Here is a 23,619-nt window from a genome sequence, read left to right on the forward strand (position 1 = left end):
CTATAACTACCTGAAAGGAGGTTGTAGAGAGGAGGGTGCTGGCCTCTTCTCCCAAGTGACAGGGGACAGGACAAGAGGGAATGGCCTCAAGCTCCACCAGGGGAGATTTAGGCTGGACATTAGGAAAAAATTTTTCACAGAAAGGGTCATTGGGCACTGGAACAGGCTACCCAGGGAGGTGGTTGATTCACCTTCCCTGGAGGTGTTTAAGGCACGGGTGGACGAGGTGCTAAGGGGCATGGTTTAGTGTTTGATAGGAATGGTTGGACTCGATGATCTGGTGGGTCTCTTCCAACTTGGTTATTCTATGATTCTATGATATTACTTTAGTCAACAACTACTTAAACTGCAGAACTTCACGTCCCAAGATATTACAGAAGATTATTTTACAAACACTGAAACGTTTAAAATTATTTGAACAAATGTACGGAAGTTAAATCTATCCACATTTTCTAATTAAATAGACATAACCTGTTGTTGAAGAGCTCCCTAAACTATAGATCACTGAGGGCTGTCATAAAAGTGTCTTTCCATCTTGCTCTATTTCCCTGATCTCATACTTCTTCATTGTCACCAACTAGCAGACAAAGAATGGAATTAGACAGCATTTGAGTCTGATTCTGAATGGCTGCTAATAGTGGTAGTTCTTGTTTCTGATCATTAAACTTTCTGTTCCATCCAAATTCTTCCTCTATTACTCTGTTTATCTACGTGAAGAGAACATGATGTATTCATTTGGGTTAATTATAGATATGTGTATACGTATATTTGTTCTTCTCTTCACAGTGCTTCTGTAGTTATTTGAAACAGTTTGGTAGAGTCATGGAACACGCCAACCCACAGACTCCCCTATTTGACAGTTTGTTAAACTGAAGGACTTGGGATATAGGATCCAAAGTGGTGACACTCGCACCATTGTATCTGACTAGGAAATAAGCCAGGCCAATCAGAGCAGTGACAAATATTCCATAGCTGCCTTCCAAGAAGACAACCAGAAGACCAACCACCTCAAGTGTTTGCATACCGATGCATGCAGCCTGGGGGAAAAAAACCAAACCCAAACTATCGGGAACTGGAGCTCCATGCTCAGTCAGAAAGTTATGATATCACAGGAATAAATGAAACATGATGGGACAACTTGCATGACTGGAGGATCATGACACATGGCTATAGGCTGTTTCATAAAGACAGGCTGGGAAGAAGAGGAGGAGGAGGATACATGTTGTATGTTAAGAAGAACTTTGAATGTATAGTGGTCAACTACAGTGATTCCAAAAGCCTTACTGAATGCCTCTGGGTCAAGATCAGAAGGATTATGTCCAAAGGGGAACTTAGTATCAGCTACTGAGCTCTAAACCAAGATGATAAGGCCAATGAAGCAATATCTGGATTGCTTAAGTAAGCTTCCACTCAAAAGAACCTAGTTCTTAGGGGCGACTTCAACTACCCAGACATTTCTTGAAAAAATAAAACAGCCTACATGTCATTAATCAAGTTCCTGGAATGCACAGAGGACTGCTTCCTCATACAAATGTTAGATGTGCTGACCAGTAATGAGGCACTGCTGGACTTGTTACAGACTAACCAAGAAAATCTGTTTTATAATATTTTGGTTAGTGATAGCCTTGGCTGCAGTGATCACAATATTGTGGAGTTCAGGACCTTGCTGAGCATGCTGAAGGTTAGTACTAAAACAAATGTTTTAGATTTTAGAAGAGAAGGACTACAAAGATGATCAAGGGACTGAGAAGCCTGCCATATAAGAAAAGGGTGAGAGAACTGGCTTTGTTCAACCTTGAGAAAAGCAGGCTTCAGGGAGAACTTATCACCATGTTCCAGTATTTAAAGGGTGACTACAAAGAAGATGGAGACCTTCCTTGTACAAGGAGTCACATGGAAAAGATGTGGGGTAATGGATACAAGTTATTCCTGGGGAGATACTGGTTGGACACAAGAGGAAAACTTTTCATGATGAGAACAATCAGCTACTGGAATAATCTTGCCAGGGAACTGATGGATTCCCCAATATTGGGGAATATTTTTTTAAGATTTTAAGATTTTGCTGGACAGGTTGCTGGGGCCATCTAGTCTAGACTGTGCTTTTGCCAGGAAAGTTTAGACCAGATGATCCTTGAGGTCCCTTCCAACTTGGTATCCTATGGTTGTTGCCTTCTGTGCAACAGAACAAACAAATAAAACCAAAAACCACTGAAATGAAAAGTTGTGAGGTTTCCTAACCTAGTTTTATCAAGACTCACAGAGTTTCACTATATTTGTGATCTCAGTCAATTTTCTAATGGAAAAACCATTTCAGTAAACAAACATGTCCAACAAAAACCAGTCACACAATTCTATAAGCATGAATTTTAGCAACTGCATGTTGTCTTTGTGTGCTGCTTTATTTGCTCTGCAGTTAGTTCAAGTTTAATAAGAACTTGGGGGGAAAAAAGCAAAAACTCTGCCCGGGTGTTCAGATCCACAAAGTAGAAGTATTCTGTGCTCTGCTGTAGAAGGCTATGAGTATGTCTACAGGAAGCTCTCTCAGATTTCCAAACACGGCTACTGTCTTCCTAAGCACATCTTCTCTTTTCATCGTCATAGATATAATGTTCCATTTGTCTACATCAGGCTGTATTACACCACCTGATCTCATATTAATCTCATATGAACAAACGGAGCTCAGCAACTTACTTTCAAAATAACATATTTACTTGTTATATGCAAATAACATCCTGTGAACTGGTTCAAGTTCCTTTCTTAGGTATAAGAAGTTCATGATAATTTCTGTGGTAGCAAATCTCAGCTGAAGGCTGCAGTGTTATGTGTAATTAACATTTATGACTAAGAACATTCACACTGCAGGTGGGTAAAATATTCATTGGAGCAAAAGAATTGATCATCGTGTACCTTTGCCTGATTCCACTAAACCATTCAACCACTTACCAGTAATTAAACTCCTTAAATACATTCAAATTGGTATGGAAAAACAGCCACTTAAAGAATTGATCAACTAAAAACCTCACAACTTGCGCCCCCCATCCCGTAAGTGTACCAGCCTAAAACTAAGGCCAAAAGGGCTAAAATTAATCCCTGGATGAGCAAATTGTCTTTTAGTACGTATGGATAGCATACTCCTAAGTTCTGATATACCACGCCCTGTCATCTCAGGCTAAAAACTTCATAAGACAGAGTAAACAGCTGATTTTCCTGGAATGCATAATAGACAATTTTCATTCTATATTATTGTAGATTGTACTTTTTAGATAGCATCAACATACGCACACAGAGAAATGGGGAAGGAGGTATGCGTGAATGAACCTCTGTGCATGTGCACATGCAGGTTTGTTTATAGGGAAACATCTACCCGGACAGGAAGAGAAAAACAGCAAGCATATCTGGGCCCAAAGTAAAGTCAACACCGAGATTTCTTTGAGTGTTGTCCGTGTCCTGCTTGTGTTCCTAATGGTTTAACATCTGAGGAACACTGTGGCCATCCTCAAATGACCCAAGAAACTACAGGCTAGTCAGTCTCACCTTTATTCCTGTGAAGGTGATGGAGCAGTTAATCCTGGAAATGACTTCCAGGCACATTAAGGATGGGAAAATCATCAAGAGTAATCAACATGGCTTAAACAAGGGGAAGACATTCTTCGTCAACTTGATAAACTTCTGTGATGAAGTGACTGGCCTGGTACATGAGGGGAGAGCCGTGGATATTGTCTACCTGGACTCCTGTGAGGCCTTTGACATAGTCTTCAATAAGACCTTCGTAGAGAAGAAGTTGATATAAGGGATGGATGAGCAGACAGCGAGGTGGACTGAAAACTGGCTGTGCTTAGAGACTGGTGATCAATAATGCAAAATCTAGTCTGAGGCCAGTGACTAACTGTGTATCCCTGGGATACTCCAGACCAGTTTAACATCTTTATTAAGAATCTGGATTATGGAGCAGACAGTATCCTCAGCAACTTTTAGATAAATAAAACTGGGAGGAGTGGTTCATATGCCAGGGGGTCATGCTGCCATCTAGAAAGATATCAATGGCCTGGAAGAATGAGCCAACAACAACCTCACAAAGTTCAGCAAGGAGAAGTGCAAATTCCTGCCATTGCAGAAGAGTAACACCATGCACCAGTACACGCTGAGAGGTGTAGCCAGCTGTAAAGTAGCTCTGCAGAGAAGAACTGCGCCCAGCTCTGGGGTCCTCAGTAAAACAGTGACATGGACATACAGAAGAGAATCCAGCAAAGGGCCATAAGGATGATAAGAGGACTGGAGTACCTTGCCTAAGAAGGCTGAGGGACCTGGGACTGTTCAGTCTGGAGAAAAGAAAGCTCAGGGGGATCTTACAGAATCATAGAATGGTTTGAGTTGGAAGGGACCTTAAAGATCATCTAATTCCACACCCCTGCCATGTACCAATGTATACAAAATACCTGAAGGGAGGGTGCAAAGAGGACAGAGACAGCTGCTTTCCAGTGATGGTCAGTGCCAGGACCAGCAGCAATGGACTAACACTGATGCATAGGATGTTCCTTCTGAACATGAATATACACTTTGTCACTTTGAGGAGGACCAGGCACTGGCACAGGCTGCCCAGGGAAGTCCTGGAGTTTCCCTCCTTGGAGACGTTCAGAAACAACCTAGACAGTCCTGGGCAACCAGCTCTAGATCTCTCTGCTTAAGCAAGGAGGTTGGACCAAATGACCTCCATAGATCCCTTCCAACTTCAGCTATTCTGTGATTGCTCTTTTTTGTTTTTAAAACAAAACAAAACAATAACAAAAACCCAGAAATAAACCAAACAGAAAACCACACAGACATAACAGAAAAACAACCACATTATAAATAAATGAATATATAAATGTCATTTCCAACCTCTGGAAACAGCATGTACCAACTCTACAAGAGCAAGGGTATTTTCAGTCTATATTTATATTTTTGGGTGGCATAACTTACACAAACACACACATATGCACACACAGTATTCCAGAACAACAACAGAACCCTTTTTCTCCCCAGTGACAGGCTGACATGTTTCATCAAAGTTTCTCAGAGACAAACATGCCAGATTCCTCACTTTCAGGGATTGTTTGCATCTGTAGAGTGAATCCATCAAGTCCTAGCATCTCTAATTACATGCACAATGGAATCCTGTCAGCCTAAGCCCACCAGCTTCAGCTGCATCTGGCCCAGTCACCAGTATGTTCCATATATTTCAACAGCTCATATTTGCAAGAGCACATTGTGGTCCTATGCAGACCACAACCTGTATTTTAGGCACCTTAAACTCAGCAGTTCCCAGTTCATAAATCCTCTACAAAAACAGAATATGTGATCAGAATATGCACATTTCAGTAATACTGGATTTTGCCACTGTCTGTTTAGAGACGTCCAGTCTACAAAGGGTTTAAGTTTATCTAGAAATTCAAGACAAGCTGGTGAAGTCACTAAATCCATAGATGCACTCCCAAGTTCCACTCCTTTTTGGATTGTCATTTAGTGATTTCTATGTTGAATATACTCACTTCACTAGGAACTAGGTTTTATTTTTAAATTATTAGTCTGTCTGCCGTCTCAGGTCTTGCTGGATCATTGATTTTCATCAGGAGAAGATTCTTCCAGCCAAATTATGTCTTCAGCTATACCTGAGTGACTCTACTCAATTTAACTCAGCAACTAGAACTTAATTAAAAATTCTGCTGAGAATGTGTGGGCCAGAATAGGAAAAGGCTCATCATGTCAGAGCTGTACTAGCTCTGCAGCACTGATAGGAACAAGAACTAATAAAAACTTTTTGTTCATACCAAAATGAATACATTGGACTTTCATTAAACAGTAGGAGCAACTGACGTAAGATGAGAATCATATCAGTGAGCAGATCTTTTCTGCAAGAATTACTCTATTCAGGCAATAATTTTCCAAATTAAAAACCACATCAAATAAAGGGAATCTCCATTACAACATAAGAATATATAATTTAGAGCTACTTACCCTGGTTATAAGCAGCCACAAACTGTGTGAAATGTACTCAGTTACAGATTTCAGTCTGTCCTTTCCAAACAAGGGCATTCACTCATTTTGATATTTAATCAGTTGATTGGTTAATTTCTACTATTTGAGAGATTACATACAGTGCAGCTCTGTTACTTTCTACGTAGCTAGCTAAAATTACCTTTTTGGGGGACTAACTATTATATCATCTTAAATTTCAATTGCATGAAGACAGCAACTTTGTAGCACTAGGAGAATTGTGAGAGTTCTATTTCTACTCATAGGCTAGTTTTCCACCAAGGACTTACCCAATGGTGCCATAGTAGTGAACTAAGAAAAGAGGATGACTAACACCAAAACCTTAAGCTTGGTTTGCACCTGCTGATGCTGCGCAGGAAAAAATTCAGAGGTTCATGGGTCAAATCCACACAATTGGAATTATCAGAACAAACTCCCAATGACTGACAGACTTGGCTGAAAATCCTAAATTAATAAACTCATCAATTTAGGATTTTTCTTTCTTCATATCCTCACAGCTACTACTATTTTTATCTTTTGATAGACAACACTATCTCATTCTGACTGCTGAAACTGTTGAAAACAGAGATATGAATACTGACTCAAAATAACAACTGAATTTAATACATTCCTAATTTTATCATGCATGCTTTCTCACATCTTTTAGCTTGATTAACCACACTCAAGTGTAACTTTTAAGTAAAATAAATATCAAGATTCATTTAGAAGATTACATTTCATTTTATTTACAATTTGCAGGTCTCTAAGACATCCTGTTTCCATTTATCAATCAAATGATTTACAAGAGTAGGTAAAAAACCCACAAAGTGGGATTTTAATGAAACATGCAGTCTGTTATGCAAGGCAAACTGATGAGGCAAATGCATTAAATTTACTAATTTCTAGTGTGATTCTAACTGTAATGCTCAAAAGATGCAAATCAGCCTGCTCTATCACCAAATTCCAAGGCAACTAGTAATAAATACTTCTCTCTTCCACAGCATTTTTCTTCTTTAAATTGGAAAACATGATGGTCACTATTATCATCTCTGCTATTATACAGCTTTTATGAAACAAGAGGGCCTAAAGGGAAAGGTTTTATGATGCTTCATTCTTTGATCATCTTAATTTTTAATCTAGACTCCAAAGAGAAGTTCAAAGGATCATTAAGAGTCTGATGCAAAGTGTGTTAGAGTTAATGGAAAATCTCCCTTCACTCTACACGATTATGCTGCTGGCTTCAAATTGCTTCTCATTACAGTTCTTGGTATTTGAATTTTGCCTCAGTTTCTTTATGCTGTCCTAAAGCATTAGAAGAATAATTTTTATTTTACCAAACACTCACCTCAAACCATTGGCCATGTGACTGCATTTTAAGGATGACACAAGGATCAGGTTTTGAGAGGGCATCCCTGTCTGATATGCCTTTGCATGCAACTCGCAGCTCCACTTTAGTCAGGCATGGGCTGTTAAAAATTCCCAGGGTATTGGCTGCTGATTCATAGATGTTGCTCATTTTCTTCATTCCTTTTCTGAAAGAGAGAAAAGGTCCATTAAGAACAGTGCATGTACAGTACAATCCTTCCATCCATGAAGATTTCAACAGGTTGCCCTACTAGTCAATGGGATCCCATAACTGTGAACAAGATCCAGAGCAAGAGAGGAAAAAAATAAAATCAAAGAAATACCTATGGAAGACAGAAATACATTGTCTTCTATGTTTAGAAACAAGGCAACTTCAGAGTGAAACTTTCCACTATGACCCTGAACTCTGGGGGTGAACTGTGACCTCAACTTCCAGCTCTGCTCCTGCTTATAGAGCCCACTTTCCTCATTTCAAAGGATAGACAAGATGGTAGTTCTAAATTACTCTGGATAACACCTTATTTTCAGTAACATGGCTAAATTAAATTCATTCGTCTCTCCTTCAATCTGCTTTCATTTCTCAATACTCCATCTAAAAAACATGTGCTTCATCTCACACAAACTTTTTGTGTAAATGCTGTAGAAGGCCCCTTTCATATCAACTTTAAACTCCAAAATACATTTCACTATTTCCACACTTACTGCAGGAGATCATCTCCCACAGTTCCTAAGCAAGTAGCCAAGATTGATGTTCTAAGCAGAAGGGCAGGACATTTATGCTGGCAAATTTCGTTGTTATAGTGTCTGCTCTTTTGGGTCAGGAATTGCAATTACATGAACACAGATGGCTGGAATAGTGGGAACCTCTGGCTCTTACTTCATTATAAACTCCAGCACCAATCTTGTAGCCTTTGCTCTCAACAGAAACAACTAACCCCAATTTTTAACACAGAGCTTAGCAGAAAACGTTATATGATTGGTTTTGTGTCAATAAAGAACATGGGAACAGTACAATTTGCTCAGAATATGTCTCCTCATACAAGGATTAGTGCCTTCACTTTCCCCACCCTCCCCCTTCTTCCGTCCATAAGAGCTGAAAAAAAGTTATTTTCACACTTTTAGAGGGCAGATTTATCTTACCAGATTATCAACAGACATTTTGTGGTCTGTTTCAGACCTGTTCCCTCTCTCTTCCAGAACATTCTGCTCTCAGAGGTTAATGATTTTTGAGAACTGTTTAGATGAAAGTTAAATTTTGGTGATAGAGAAATGAAAGCAAAGTTTCCTTTCTCCATCTCTGTGAAGTTAAAAATAAAAACAAACCCCACAAAATGACAACTTGAGATTATCCATCTTTACTTTAAATTATAAAGGCAAAATTAGAAAGATATTTTTAAATTCAGAGTAAGAAGAGTTGGCAATACAGTATGAAACTCTAATACATACAGATAAACTTCAGGAATTTGAGTCTGAATGATGAGAAGAATGATCTGCCCTCCTTGAAGATGAGAAAAGCTTGTTAACAATTTACAGTTCTTCAAATCTATTAAAATCTATATAACAACTAAATGAACACTGATCTGCTGTGAAAACCCCAGATTGTTAGGTTCAATATGGTTATAAGTGAAGTGGGTGTGATAGACTCTAACCATCGTCTCTACCTCAAGCTCTATGGGCATATTTCCCTATCATAAATCAGGCTTTTTCAAATGTCAGCCACACCACACACACAGTGCCTGACATCCTAAGACTAGAACAGTTGTCTTCATCCCTTCCCAGTTAGTTGTAAATGCCATCACCTAAACTATGCTCCCTTGGATTTACCACCAAAAAGAATACTCAGCTTCTACCAAGCATTCCCTTATACACTCATAGATTTCTAGATAAGACCCTTGACACTGAAAATAGACCAGCACCTCTCAAATCCAAAAGTCTTTTACAGGGAAGGGAGCAATATTTTTTGCTGGATCAGTTCACATCAGTGATGGCAAGATCATAGTCTAGCTTGAAAGCAACAGCAAGCACCGGGAATTGGCTCTAGCCTAATCAGACTGACTCCAGTAAAATCACAGTTTGAGAAACGATGATCTGCATGGAAGAAGGACCTGACATCCGATACCTCAACTAAGCACAGTAATAAGTGTCTGGAAAATAAGCTACCAGAAGCAAGATTCAAAACAATGTTTGAGAGGCTGGTTTTCTTCTTTTACTGCTTTTTTTCCCCTCCAAAAATAAAAGAGAATAGGTTAAGGCAGTGGTAACTTTGACAAAGCTACTGAAGGCCACCATTCAACTAATTAGAGAGAAAATTATATGTATTTGTATGGATTTTGCTAGCAATCATCACAAGTCTGTTTTTTCATTCTATTTCTAATACATCCTTGATACATGATGTCAGATACCCAAGTTTCTGTCAACTGGGATTGCAAAAAGACAGATAGAAACTGAGGTGGGGGAGGGACTGCTGTCTAATTATTCATCATTTTACAATCCCATCTTCAGAAGGCTGCTCAACAAGCTCATCCCACACATTTACAAGACATTTTCACATGTTGCCCTTTCCAAATTGAAATCCATTTGAAAACTGGGTTAATTCTGTCTCATGCACATCTTATATCATTAATGAAATGTCATTCTTTGTGCAGAAATAGGTTGGTGATTTAATTAAACCAGATGATTTCAATACTAAAAAGAAAGGGGAAAAGTAGCAGAGTGAGGGGGGAGAGATGTATTTTTCTTCCTACACCAATAATTATACACTATTTTCTTAGAAGAGTGGGTAAGTATAAAATTACATTTCTTTTTATCACTACAACTATTACTTCAGCTTTTACAAGTTCTAAATTTATCAATGGAAAACATCAAGCCACTGTCTTATTTCTTTATCCCATTATATTGTTCTTATAATATAATCACCAGTTTGGGCTGCTGTACTGATGTCATGTTACCAGGAAGCTGGGGGCCTAGACAATAGATTTTAAGCCTATCAAAAAGTGGCTAAAAAAAGTCCTGTTTTACATAAACAGAGACAAGTTAGATAACATAAGAAGGTTTTTTTTGTCAACTAGCTACATACATTAGTGATGGAAGAACAAATTGTTCATTTTTCTTTGCTACAAACTCTTCCTTTTTCACTTCATTAGAACCTCATTATTCCTTCAATGTCCACATAACTTTAATATTCACTTAATAATCTGGGAGAGGAAAGCAATAGTGTAGATACGAAAGTGTGTAAACTAAGAGATAAGTCATATACTAATTAAGTTTCCAGTTCATTGCTGCATACATTCTCTCTCATTTCCTCTGCTTCCTACATAAGCTCGTAAGCCGGTGCTAGACTGCACAGAACGAGAAAGCAAGACCGCGCCTTATGGTTTCACTTCTCCATGGTGAAAACAGCAAGGAAGAAGGCGGTACTGGCTGGAGAAAAAGAAACAGTTTGCCACCTTAAAGTACATGTTAACATGTACTACATTAACCAAAACCAAAAGGCATGAAAGACCTTGATAGCACAATATATTCTATGGAATACAAAGAAAAATAATACTCTTGAACTGGCATACTTAGAGCTCATTTAGTAGAAAATAATGTGGTCTTTCACATTTTTTAAGAGATGCAGGGCCCAGAGCAATCTTATTGATGTGTATAAATTCCTGATTTGGGCATCTTGGCTCCTAAACCGTGCAGAAAACTGAAGTCACTTTCCAGACATTTCTGGTAACTACCACTAGAAAGGCTCCTATGTGTAGATAATAATTTAAAAGCATAAAAGTCCAGAAGCTTGCACCAGGCTAGAAAACTAGATTAGGCTGCAAATGATTATTATATGTTTGCCAGCAATGCCCTTCTCATCTGGGAGAGACCAAATATCTTAAAAGCATTTAGTCATCTAGTGGCTACAAAGGTATGGATCTCTGTAATGTGAAATACAAGCAGTATATGCCTCTCTTGGAGATCTAAAAGCCTTGAATTCAGCTCTCACAAACAATTAGATCCACATTGTTACAAAATGGTGATCCATACAGGGCTTTAGACAACCTTGTCACAAAACATGACAACTCCTTAGATTCATCATGGAATAAATCTAAGATGTTATCTGAATTCAGATTACAACTTTTCTCCTCTGCCTACTGTGTCATTTTGCTCTCCTACATACACACATACACACAAAAATCTCAAAACCTTTTCTGCAAGTTGTCTGGGTGAAGTATGGAAAGATTGCTTCTCCATAGCACCTCATGAAGAATCAGGGAAACACACATGCTCAGCCTCACCTTCAGCTCAGGTAATAAATGAGTACGGAATGAGAAAGATGCTGAGAATAAAAGCAGTAACTGGCATGATCTGCATTAGGAAACAGGGATTGTTTTTTAGAAACCTGTACTCCAGACTAAAGGACATGCAAACGGATTTGGGGTTTGCAGGTTTCCCATCACAATATGTTGAAAACAGTGTTTGAATAATTTGTTTTACTGGCACCCTGGTAGTGAAATGAAAATGAGCCAAAAGCATCTATCTGTTTCTGCAAAAGTAAACAGCAAGACTCTACTCCTTGAAGGGTAAATGATGTTTACAGAACACACATGTGCTAGGAAATACTAATGGTAGAATTATATTAAATAGGAGCTGTGAATAAGTGCCTCCAATAGAGGGCAAGACCTAAAAGCACTGGATGTTATATACAGGAGCAGCTTTGAGTGTTCAAAACACAGGAGCAGCTGAACTCTCTAAAAAGAAAGCCTTGAAATGAGACTTTGTGGGTCTTCCAGGGCTTGCGGTCTGATAAAAGTAAATATGATAAACAAGTCTACAGTTAGCAGCTTAAAATTCATAAAACTCATTATCAGCTTCTGCTGGAAAACAGTTAGTGCTCCATAATTGCAAAGAGAAGGAAAACCACTTTTCTATGTTATTAAGAAATGTGATCCTTGTAGCACTAAGAAAGTTGTTTCCTCTGGGTCTGTTCTAGACTCCTGATTTATGTTACAACTCTGGCAAAACCAAAATCTAACTAGTCATGTTCATTTTTAAGTGAAATCACTAGCTTTAAGTGACAAGAAGAAATGATTAAATAAAATTCCATTTTTAAAGTATACTAAACTTTTTATAAAATCTGATCTGAGATCCACAAGATCCACAAGAAAATAACCTACTGATTTCAGCAAAGAGGGCAGCTGAGTAATATAATGCCCCAAGCAACCCTGGTCTTCTCTGGTGTATTTTATCATTTGGCAACATAGTAATGAAAATAATAAAGCACAGAGGGTTCAAGTGCTTCAGAACTACCTCTTGGGGCCTGACCCAAATGCCACTAAACTTATTCATTGGCTTCAAATGTGATTTTCTCAGGCATCTGATGTACTTCTATCCTATCTCCAATTATGATGAGAGACCAAGTTACACAAAATACAGTAAAAGCAAAATCATAGAAAAGGATGAAATTATGTTCAGGAAGAAAAGTTTTAAAGGGTTCCTCTATTTAGTTATCTGTTCAACTCTAGCAGAACATAGGCCATGGACCCCTTCAGGGCATGACACTAATTGAGATAAGCAATTATTTTTCTTTTAAGAAAATGTATGTGATTGGGAACTCCCAATCTTATTGAATTACTCTGACAGTTGTCAGCATCAAGGCTTCCTTGGTTGTAAAAACAAACCCATTCCTTCTTACTTAGCTGCGGGGTTGGCAAACAAGTTTTGTGCAAACGAGGAAAGATGGGGATTCATTGGTAAGTTCTGATTCAGCAAGTGAGTTATTTAATTATTTATTGTGCTTAATCAGGAACTTACCCAGGCCTGAAGAAAGGCAAGCAAGAGCCCAGACTGATAGTAGAGAAAATAAACTTATCTATTGTAAATGCATATCAATAATTGGGAACCAGAAAATGATGTTCATTGCCCTCCATCTCCCCTGTGAAGAATCTTTTTTTTCTGCTGTAGCATTTTCATAGCCTAGGGTTTTCTGTAACCTCTGTTATGTTGTTTGACCAATCTCACTATGAACTACTTTTTCCCTTATGTCTAATCCTTGTCGCAGCTGCAATCATTACCTCTTGGCCTTTCTGTGAGCAGGTCTGAAAACCTACTTCACATGAACAACCAGTACAGTCTTAAAACATGGTCACTCAGTGATTATCTTTGACCATGATCACAGACTCTTGATTATCAGCCATATCTCTATTCCCTGCACAAGATGCTCCTCTTGTTAGTATTAAAAAACCTATTCTGGTCAACATCAGCTACATTATAAATTTATATAAATAAGTTTAAATGAATACAGCTAATACAGACAAAATGACAGCTTTCAAAATTGATTTGGATATAAATTACTGCATACCAAGAAGTCAATAGGTTAGCTAAACCCCTCCATGGGACACTTTGTGCAATTAAAAATACTTTTTTCCTCCTTCCTTTTGATTCCCTGGCTCATAAAACAATTAATGAGGATTATTTCAAGTTAGACCTACCAAAGTTTGAGAAAGACTTTTGCAAAACGAGCAATAAACCCAGTAAGCAAGGAGTATCTGAAGAATCCACAGCAGTGCTATTGTGAACAATGAGACAGATCTGATAGTCCAAGTAATTTATTTGGACAGAAGGGGAGAAGGTTCAGAACAAAGTGCCAGCAGTGTAAATGGAAATATACACACACTGACAGTTCAAAAGGACTCATTACCATAGAACCAGCTGGTTCAGTTATAAGGGGAGAAGGGAAACTGAATGGAAAGAAATTGAGACATCTGATGCATGACAAAACACTGTATAAAATTGTGTTGCACATATAACCTCATTTCAGTTAAAGGAGGGGAAAACCCCACAATAACTGAAGCACTAGGAGATGTCTGAATGTGTCCAATTCTGGATGTTCTGAGTAGTCTCCACTGAAGTCAGACTCACTTGTTGTGATGCAAAACACCTGTAAGAGTCAGCAGTCAAAACACACATACATTCTATTACCCTGTATTAGAGGTACAAATCTAAGATTCTCCCTTGTTCCTTTAGTATGCAGTTAATGCCATCTACATTCACTGGATTGGTACCAGTCAGGAGGAGTCTGCCTCTCCCATAGCAAGGTTGGCTTACATGCTTTTGTATGGAGCATACTTATTCTGTACTGTTTTTAAAAATGGCACCTTCTAAGACAGTGTGGTGTCTTAATAGGATAAAAGACTATATTTTATCAGGAACAGTGTAGAATCCAGAGAGAAAACAAACCAACTCATCTATATGCTGATACACTGTACAGCTAGCCCCACAGTTGTCCCCTTATTCACAGTCTTGTTTTCTTAAACATGTGTGTCCAAACTCTTCACTTACAATGCTATACTGTCAAACAACATTAAATAGTCCCAGTGTTTCTCTTCCAAAGCATGAAACTGGCTGTCATAGCTTAACCCCAGCCAGCCACTAAGCACCACAGAGCTGTCTGCTCACCCTCCACAGGAGGACTGAGGGAAGAGGATTGGAAGGGTAAAAGGGAGAGGAAATCATGGGTTGAGATAAGAACAGTTCAATAATTGGAATATAATAATAGCAATAATAAATATTAATAATAAATAGTAATGAAAAGGGAAACAACAAAGAGAGAAAAATAAAAGCTAAGATAAGCAGTGCAAACGAAAGCAATTGATTACCACAAAGTAACAGATGCCCAGCCAGTTCCTGAGCAGTGGCCATCCTCCCAGCCGGATATGATATGATATGATATGATATGATATGATATGATATGATATGATATGATATGATATGATATGATATGATATGATATGATATGATATGATATGATATGATATGATATATCTGTTTGATCATTTGGGGTCAGCGGTCCCCGCTAGGTCTTCTCCCAACCTCTCATGTACCCCAAGCTACTTGCTAGTGTGGCAATGCAAGGAGCAGAAAAGACCTTGAATCTAGGTAAGCACTGCTCAACAATGACTAAAATATTCCCGTATTATCAACACTGTTTGCAGCACAAATCCAAACGTAGTTCCATACTAGCTGTTACGACAAAAATTAACTCTACCCTAGCAAAACTCAGCACTCCGGCATATTTTATCACAGAGAATATTAAAGTGGATTCTTTCTTGATTTCACTTGCATTTGCAAAGCCATTAGAACTGATGTTCTACAGCCCTTTCTCACAACTATAAAAGCTGCAAATTTATTTCAAAGGCAAAGGAATGAAATGCCAGCAAAGTTCAAATTGTTCTATAACAGGAGCCCATGAGATGAAGCACTAAGCACTGACAAAAGGAAAAGCTCAGGACTCTTGAATCCAGTTCAAACACCACTCTGAGGAGTTCCACAAAAAAAAAACCCCAAAAACCCAAAAAAAACCCAACAAACTTCTTATACACAAGTCGTATGTTTAGTTTGTAAATGAAAGGTCATAGTAAATCACAAAAATGTAATTGAATATCTCTCTAATAACATCTTCAAGGTTACTAACATGACATATACTTGACTGCTTATCACTATAAGCCATTACAATTTTCTTAGCTTTGCCATTTTAGTTTGCTGCTTGTACTATGCAATACATCAATTGAAATATGAAGGGGGAAAAAAGTTTATCTTCAGTGATTATGTTTGTGTCTTTTTTAAATCAGTTCTCCCAATTAGTTATTAGAGGAAAACTAAAATAGCTTTTGTCTTAACAAGAACCCTGAAGCCTTGCAATATAGTTATTCATCTGAGGATCTTAAATAAGTGAAGTTGAATCGATATTCCACTGTACTTCAGAGAAAGATAAGGCTGAAGCAAAATCAAATAGTCCCAGAACTGCAAGGTGTAGCAGTCACAATTCTGCTCTCAAATAGACCCAGCTGAGAGCCTTCAGAACACGTTTCAGCCAAAATAATTGGTTAAATAATCTGCCAATTTTGAACAAGAAAGATTATCAGTCTACTATGTTCTTGCATTAGTTAGTCTACTAATTCTTGCATTATCATCTATACATACATAAAGCACACTTGAAATGACAATTACCCGCTATCCATCTTGCAAAAGTACACTGGCTACCAGCTACAGGGAAATGAAGCAGCAAGTTGTGTTCCTTGGTTACACTTAAATACACCAAAATATGTATATAAACACATGTAACGCTTGGAAGAGTTTATCCATTTACAGATGTAACATATTGCAAACTGCTAATTTTCCTCAACAGATGGCCATAACGGCTTTTCCTGTAGCATAAAAATGTTCCTACAAGAGAAGCTACTTTCTGCTGCTAATCCAAAGATAGGCACATCAAGAACAACAGTGAGGAAGAACATTCCATTCACCATTCAGTTCCTGCATTTGCAATGCAATCAGAAGGTATATTTACTACAAGTTAGCTCAGGGCTTTTCAGCAGTGTGAGAAAAAAAAAGAATTTATCTGCTACACAGGAGTGTTCTTGGGGCCATGCTGAGCCCGAAACTGGGACAGAACTTTAATGTCAAGTTGCTCTGTCAGGTAGGACAGGAGCAGAAGAAAGGGAGCAACTGATGTTGCTACAAGCAGTTTCTCCTTTACTTCATAGTTGCTCCAGCAACATACTTGATCCCTTTCTTGGCAATGACCAGAACTCCTATGGCCTCCCATGACTCTGATTTACAAGGAGCAGCCTGGATGCCCTCAGGATGCTCCTGGGCAATACCCAACTTTACCTGTTAATTAGAGCCAGTCCTGAGTTCAGTTCCTTTGCAATGGAGGCTCAATGACAATGGATTGGGCTTGGACCACTATTTTAAGTTAGAGCATGAGTCTTGCTCACCTTCACATGAGCCTTGCTCACCTTCTTGTCATTTACTTACTTTCTATTTTCTTTTAAAGAACCTTGATCAAATGTTTGAAGAGTCACTCATGTGACTTAGGCTAAGCACACATTACCACTGTCTCAGCTAAATCAGCAAGGGATACGATCATATTGCAGCTCCAACTGCAGGCATCAGAATATACTAAAGAAGCAGCAGCTCTGCCAGCCAAATTATATTTATATTGGAAGAGCTTATTTCTTCCCTAGATTAACTTCGACATAGTACACACACCGCTGCCACCTCCTCCCACCCCCCCATACTATGACAGACTTGAACTCTGAAGAAGCCACTGGCTATTTTTCTTATCGAATTGATTCATAAAAAACTGCAGCATATACTGTCAGCAAAGGGTCCCATCAGTGCCAAATGCAACACCAGTGCCAGTGCCTCAACACTCCTCTGCTGGCATTTCCATAATCCATAGGAACAGCGCTCTACAAAGCTACCAAAGCTGGGTCCTAATTTGTCAAGACACAGCACAGCCTCACACAGATCCTAACGTGGGCCCTGGAAGGAGCTCAGCTCAGCAATGTCATAGTGGAGTTACTTCCTCCTGACGCAAGGCCAAGGCTTTGGCTTAACATTACTTTTGAAAAGAAGCTCCAGGAATCTAAGCCATCGAGAGTTTTCAAATGTCTCTCCCCCTCAAGAACTCTTGAGACATAAGAAACATCTTTGGTGTCAACTGCTAATACATATGAGAAGCAAGATACTTGGAATGTCTTCTGTAAAGCTTGCTCTGACACAAGTTTGTCTCAAGCTCTTCTAAAAGGAATCTATGAGTACATAGAGGAGTTGTGCTTTCTTTGTGAAATCTGACAAGTCACCATCAGTCTTTGTTAGCATATCCTGACAACAAAAGGGGAAAACAATCCAGCTCTGCTAGTTATTACAGACTTAGGAGGAGAAGGGAAGGGGTTCTCAGTTCCTGAATAATGCAAATCAAATGAAGGACTCATCAGTATTGATGGAAGTCCTACAGCCACACACAAGAATAGCATAGCAACCACTGGTCTTGACATCAGTGCCTGGTAGGAGAGCATTCCATGAAGTTCACATTAAACAAGCAATACTCCTAAGATCTGGGCACGTACTGCATAGAGCTTTGCTTACATTCACCAGTTTTTAAAGGACAAATTTATACAAAGTGCAATAAAGTAAATGAACCACCCACTGCAGCCACTATTTAAAATGACAGAGAGAAAACAATGCCTATAAGCCAGCAGTGATGGCACTTAGTGGAGAAGAGACACAGCAGGCTGGTATTGATGCCCCAGTCAGATGTTTCCACTTTGCAGTTGCAATAGCTATAGTCAGATTATCTAAGGCATGGTGCTGTGTGAATTTAAAGTTTAAAGGCATTCTCTGGCTTTCCCTCCAAGTCTCCAAAACTGGTAATTCCTTTCCCCACCTGCCTGCTGCTGAATGTGATTACTCTCCAAACAGAAGTTTATCAACTCTCTTACACTGTTTCTTAAAATAAAGCTGCAAAGCATCAGGGAGATTACATAAAGAATAGCAAAGCAGGGGCACTATGATGTGATAATCCATTTTACATAGTGGTGGAAGACCTTAGAAGATGACAAACTTTGCTCAAAGGATAAATTGCAGCAGCGTAAGTGAAGCACAGAGAAAAGAAAGGAGAAAAGAAGAATTCCACTTCAGTATAGCTGAAGTGGATGTCCAAGTTGCTGGTTTGTTTGAAATACCAAAATAGTTGCAAGTTTTACAAGCCTAAATAAAAGAGCTGCCAGCACTTTACTCAAAAGTGACGCTTAAGAGCTTTGGTAAAAATAAAGTTGTGAAGCCAAACTGCAACATCTGGTTGTGCCTGTCATTCCCTCCACATCAGCTACACACCATGTACTTGACTGACAGGAACTGGTACTGACCTTTTGGCCTCACCACTGAGACAAATATCAAAACAAGCCTGTTCCAACTCTTTATGCTTATAAGAAGATTGATATATCATAAGAACACAGAAAAGTAGAAGCCCACATAGAAGCCTCTGTAGATACCCCATGATGGCAAAAAGGAGTAGTGGCAACTAAACTGGGTTCCAAGTATCGACGAGAGCTGACAAGAACTATAGAAAACACAAAATTGAGAACACACTACAATCTGATCGTTGCTCAGAGCACAAAGCAATGTCATCCCTTTTCAAGTATTTATAACTGGATTTTAACTCTAAAAGGACAACCATCAATCTTTGTACCTACGTATTTTTAGAGTTAGGAATATGCATGTTGATAGTAACCAAAACACAACTGTACTAACAGACGACACTCAAATTGGTGTTTGGAAACTCCAACTGTATAGGGCATTACTGTGTTTATCCCTGTCTTATTCCTGACCTGCATTGATCCAGTTGCAAATATGTCCAATAGTCAGAAAGAGATTTTTTTCATAACTTTTTTAAAATGTTGTCATCAAAATTTCATGCAATTCCTTGTCTAATGTATGAACACACCTCAGTCTATAGAAGTGTAAGGGAACTCCAGACAGAAGAGATTGGGAAGGCTTTTATAAGTATGAACCCAAGACTTGATTTCCTCGTGTTCCTCTTAACTAGCAGAAGACTTGGTTTTCATTTCCCTCTCTAGTGCCAGTAGCCCCCAGAGGTAAAAGTGCTTGGAAAGGAAAAGAACAAACCAAAACCCCACACAAATGAATATTAGAGAACATGGCTTACAGTAAATGCACATGCTCACAATATCAGATTCTCAGTGGCAGATATTTAAATGCTTCTGTATATAGATCCTTGGTATCAAATTCAGCCCTGGACACGTATGGAAAAGATGTACACAGAAGTGCCAAAACATTCTTTAAAAATATACCCTTTTGAAAGCTTCTCATCGTTTTAGTCATAGGCATTGTCTGCCAATTACTAACATAGTAACAATTCAGATTTGACCCAGTGAATGATTTATAACATTCTTTATGCTCTGGAGCCAAAATGCAAATTTTGGCTATAATTTCTGCCCTCTACAGAAATTGGGTTATACAATAACCAGGTGCTTGACTGCTGCTGCACTAAGTCTGTAATGAGATAGAATACACAGTCATACCATTTAGTGTTCTAAATTGCTTCAACTTTGGAGTAAATACATCAACAAAGACTGAGCTAAGATATCAAGTTAGAGTAATACATCAAAGTAAGATGTTAATTTGCTGATGTTACATGAAAATTATGTCTACATTTCACTGAAGAATTCTTCAAATGATTCACTTGTGTAATATATTATTAAATGAAGCACATAAAGAGAGACATCTTAAGCATTAACTTAATTGAAAGTAGAAATAGCACGGACAAAGATTTAATGCTTACTGGAGGAAAGCTCTAATTCTTCTCATGAGATTTTTACCATAAGCTAGTCAGTCTGGCATGAAAGTACATTTCCTACCTGAATTACCCTCTCTGCTGGCTCTTAATTTTCCCCTTTTCAGGAACATGGGCATTTTGCAATATATTAAGAAAATTGTTTCAGTCAAGTGATTACTGCAGTATTTCTTATTTAGCTACTACTTCAGATATGGAGTTACAGCTTGGTTTTTCCATTCCTCCTCTTTTACAGCCTCCTAGCAGCCATATTCTTTCTTTCTATGACCAACTTTTCCACTTCAGGCTTCTGCCAACATTATGCTTCCAAGTGAGATAGGTTGCCTAAAAAAAAACCACCCCAAAAACAGTCCTAGAGCAGTTTGAATGTCCCTACATCATGTTAAACAATGATACCACAAAGGAGCTCTTTTAGTTCTCCATCACTGACACTTCAACATCTGACAAGATACTGTATTGCTAAAGCCATATTGCAGACCTAAGGTCTTCAATACAGTTCATGCAAGCAAATTGTCTCATAAGAGTAATTTAGGTTGAAAGGGAACACTGAGGACCTCTATTCCAAGCCCTAGCTCCAAACAGGTCCAGTTCAGGTGAATTCTGAGTACTTCCTAGGATGGAGATCCCATAGCCTCTCTGGGTTTCTATTCTGTGACCACAATCTCTGTGAACAATTTATCGTAATTTTTCTTGTTGCAACTTCTGCCTGTTGCCACTCATCCTACCATCGTCTATCCAAGAAAAACCTGACTCGATCTACTCTGATAACAGCACTAAGACCATCTCTCCCTAGCCTTCTCCTCTCCACAATGAGCAAATCATTCCAGGACTCCCTGTGACTTCAGTGACTTACTCAGCTGGTGTGTATCAGAAGAAGGTCCGGCTAACTCAGTTAATGCAACTTAGGACAAAGAAGGAAAAAGAAAAAAAATCACTGCCAGTTCCTGCATGTTACTGGCAGAAGACAGACTTTAGACGACCGTAGTTACATCAAACAAACAGCATATACCAACTGGGAGCTGCATCCATAAATGACTTTACAGGAAGCCATTTGCAATGAATGACAACTTTGGCTGGTCAAACCCTACAAATAAAACCACACACTGCCTACAGAGTAACTATTAATACAGAGACAAACATCTTTCATGGGGGTGTAGTACTTCTCATGCACTCCTTTAAGGGATATTCAAGAAAGGTAAAACAAAATAATGTGAGTTTAGCCTCGATTGCTGTAACGATATTTTTTAGTAGAAAGATGGCTTAGCAGAATACAGCAACAAATAGGGAGGACTGTTTAAAACCTTACCTTTCACCCCTTGGTATTTCTGAATTCCTAAATAACTCCTTTCCGTCAGTGAACACATTTGAACTAAGACATATGGTATCTGGAAATTTTTTTTCTCCCCCTCAGAATTTTGTTCAATCAAAAACTGCACTGAGAAAATGAAAGTAACTTTTACCTTCCAGTTGTTCAAAATGGGTTATAATTTCTATCTGCAGTATTTGAAATTAGAACTTTTATTAAAATTGCTGTGCAATTTTAATGGTATTACTCTTTCTTGTTTCCTCAGCTTATCTATCTGCTGCCCTTAATATTTCTTATTGCATGAAATGTTAGCAGTTTGCTAGAAGAATTACTGTCTTAGCTTCAACCTGTTGTCCAAAATGAAAACACTTCGAATTTAATCATTGCATAAAATTATTTAGGAAAGCCAAAAGAAGTTTGGAAACAAACTTACTGATATAGACTCTAACAAAAGCTCTCAATTTTGTTAACAATACCATGGTTTTCTTATTAGCCAAAAAGATTGTAGTTTTTAAACTTTGGTGGAACCTGCAGAGTTGACAGATGTTGTCCTTGCCTTTCCTTAGTAGTTAATGCAATAACCAAAAAGTCAGCTCAGAGCAGCAGTTGCATTTTCTACAGTCTTATCTCTAGTATTCTCATCTTTGATTCCTTATCTTTGAAATCAATTCTTTGCTTTGCATTCTTTTCAAAACAACAGGTTTAAACCTCACTAACAGCAAGATAGAAGCTCCAAGCTTGGAGGAACTCCAGGCAAGAGAAACTCAGCCCTATTCTGCTATTCCAATGTCTTTTTCATTTACAATACAAAACAACAATGCACAAAAATATTAAATAATGTGTAAAACTGCACCACTTGGCAAACCAGCAGTCAGTTAGCTGACATGAGAACAAAAAGCAAGCATTTACAGGAAAAAAGAAACCTGGCTTAGCCAGTTGCCTGATCCTATCTTACCCTGGTACTAAACTGGCAAATCTTTACCACAACATCAGCAAAGTCAGGCTCTACCACCAAGAGAAAGTGAGTAGTTTGTTATATATAAACAGTACAACACATTTTGTTCTAAGAGGCTGAAATATGCTACCTAAAGTGTAGGCTGGCTTAAACTGCCCCAATACAGAATGCCAGACAGCACCTCAGTTTCTCAACCATACGACTCTGCGTGTCCAAAAACCTGACATCCCTAAACAGCAAATAACTCAAAAATCACATTGTTCCTCACCTTCTCCATCTGTTAATGAGGATGGCATAGCCCTACTTCTGTCCCCTCATCTGGTGCTGTTGGAAGATGAGGCTGTGGGAACCATTGACATACTCTTCACCATTAAGACTTTTTTTACATTGTTCTAGTGTCTGCCTACAATACACTTTCTAGTTCTACACCTTCTGCTTTAATTTCCTTTACCACTCACCTCCATAAAAATGTCCCGTCATACATAGCTGACACTCCAGGTCAAACCACACAGAGGCAGGTGAATTCTTTAGATAATTAAGTTTGGCTTGATACAGCACTACCGGACTCAAATGTTTGGGTAATGCAATTCATGGTGTAAAAATACAGCTTCAAATTAGTTGGTATCTTGTTGTACTTCAAAACTATTGGTACTTACTTGTGGTTGTCCAGTTCATTCCTAGCACCACTCAAATAATCAAGATCACAAATGCTTATATACCTTGTGATCCAGAGAAAGAAAGCAGCACCTCTAGGTAGCTGTCTCCCTGCTGATCATGAGGAGTCAAACCAGACATCTGTTCTTTAAATCACATTCTAAAATAAGGGAAAATATTTTCAGTGGG

At 38.5% G+C, this 23,619-nt stretch overlaps 1 protein-coding gene across 2 annotated transcripts in view; it reads right to left on the reverse strand.

The window, feature by feature from the left end:
• CPNE4 (copine 4) overlaps positions 1 to 23,619 on the reverse strand; it is a 224,005-nt gene that overhangs the window by 170,733 nt on the left and 29,653 nt on the right. For both annotated transcript variants that reach the window (XM_069860027.1, XM_069860026.1), the window contains exon 2: positions 7,358 to 7,544. In XM_069860027.1, the coding sequence (XP_069716128.1) occupies positions 7,358 to 7,537 (180 nt within the window). In that variant the 5' untranslated portion in view covers positions 7,538 to 7,544. The remainder of the gene's footprint in view (positions 1 to 7,357; positions 7,545 to 23,619) is intronic.

The sequence above is a fragment of the Phaenicophaeus curvirostris genome, chromosome 6 (assembly GCF_032191515.1).
Source record: "Phaenicophaeus curvirostris isolate KB17595 chromosome 6, BPBGC_Pcur_1.0, whole genome shotgun sequence".
NCBI lineage: Eukaryota > Metazoa > Chordata > Aves > Cuculiformes > Cuculidae > Phaenicophaeus > Phaenicophaeus curvirostris.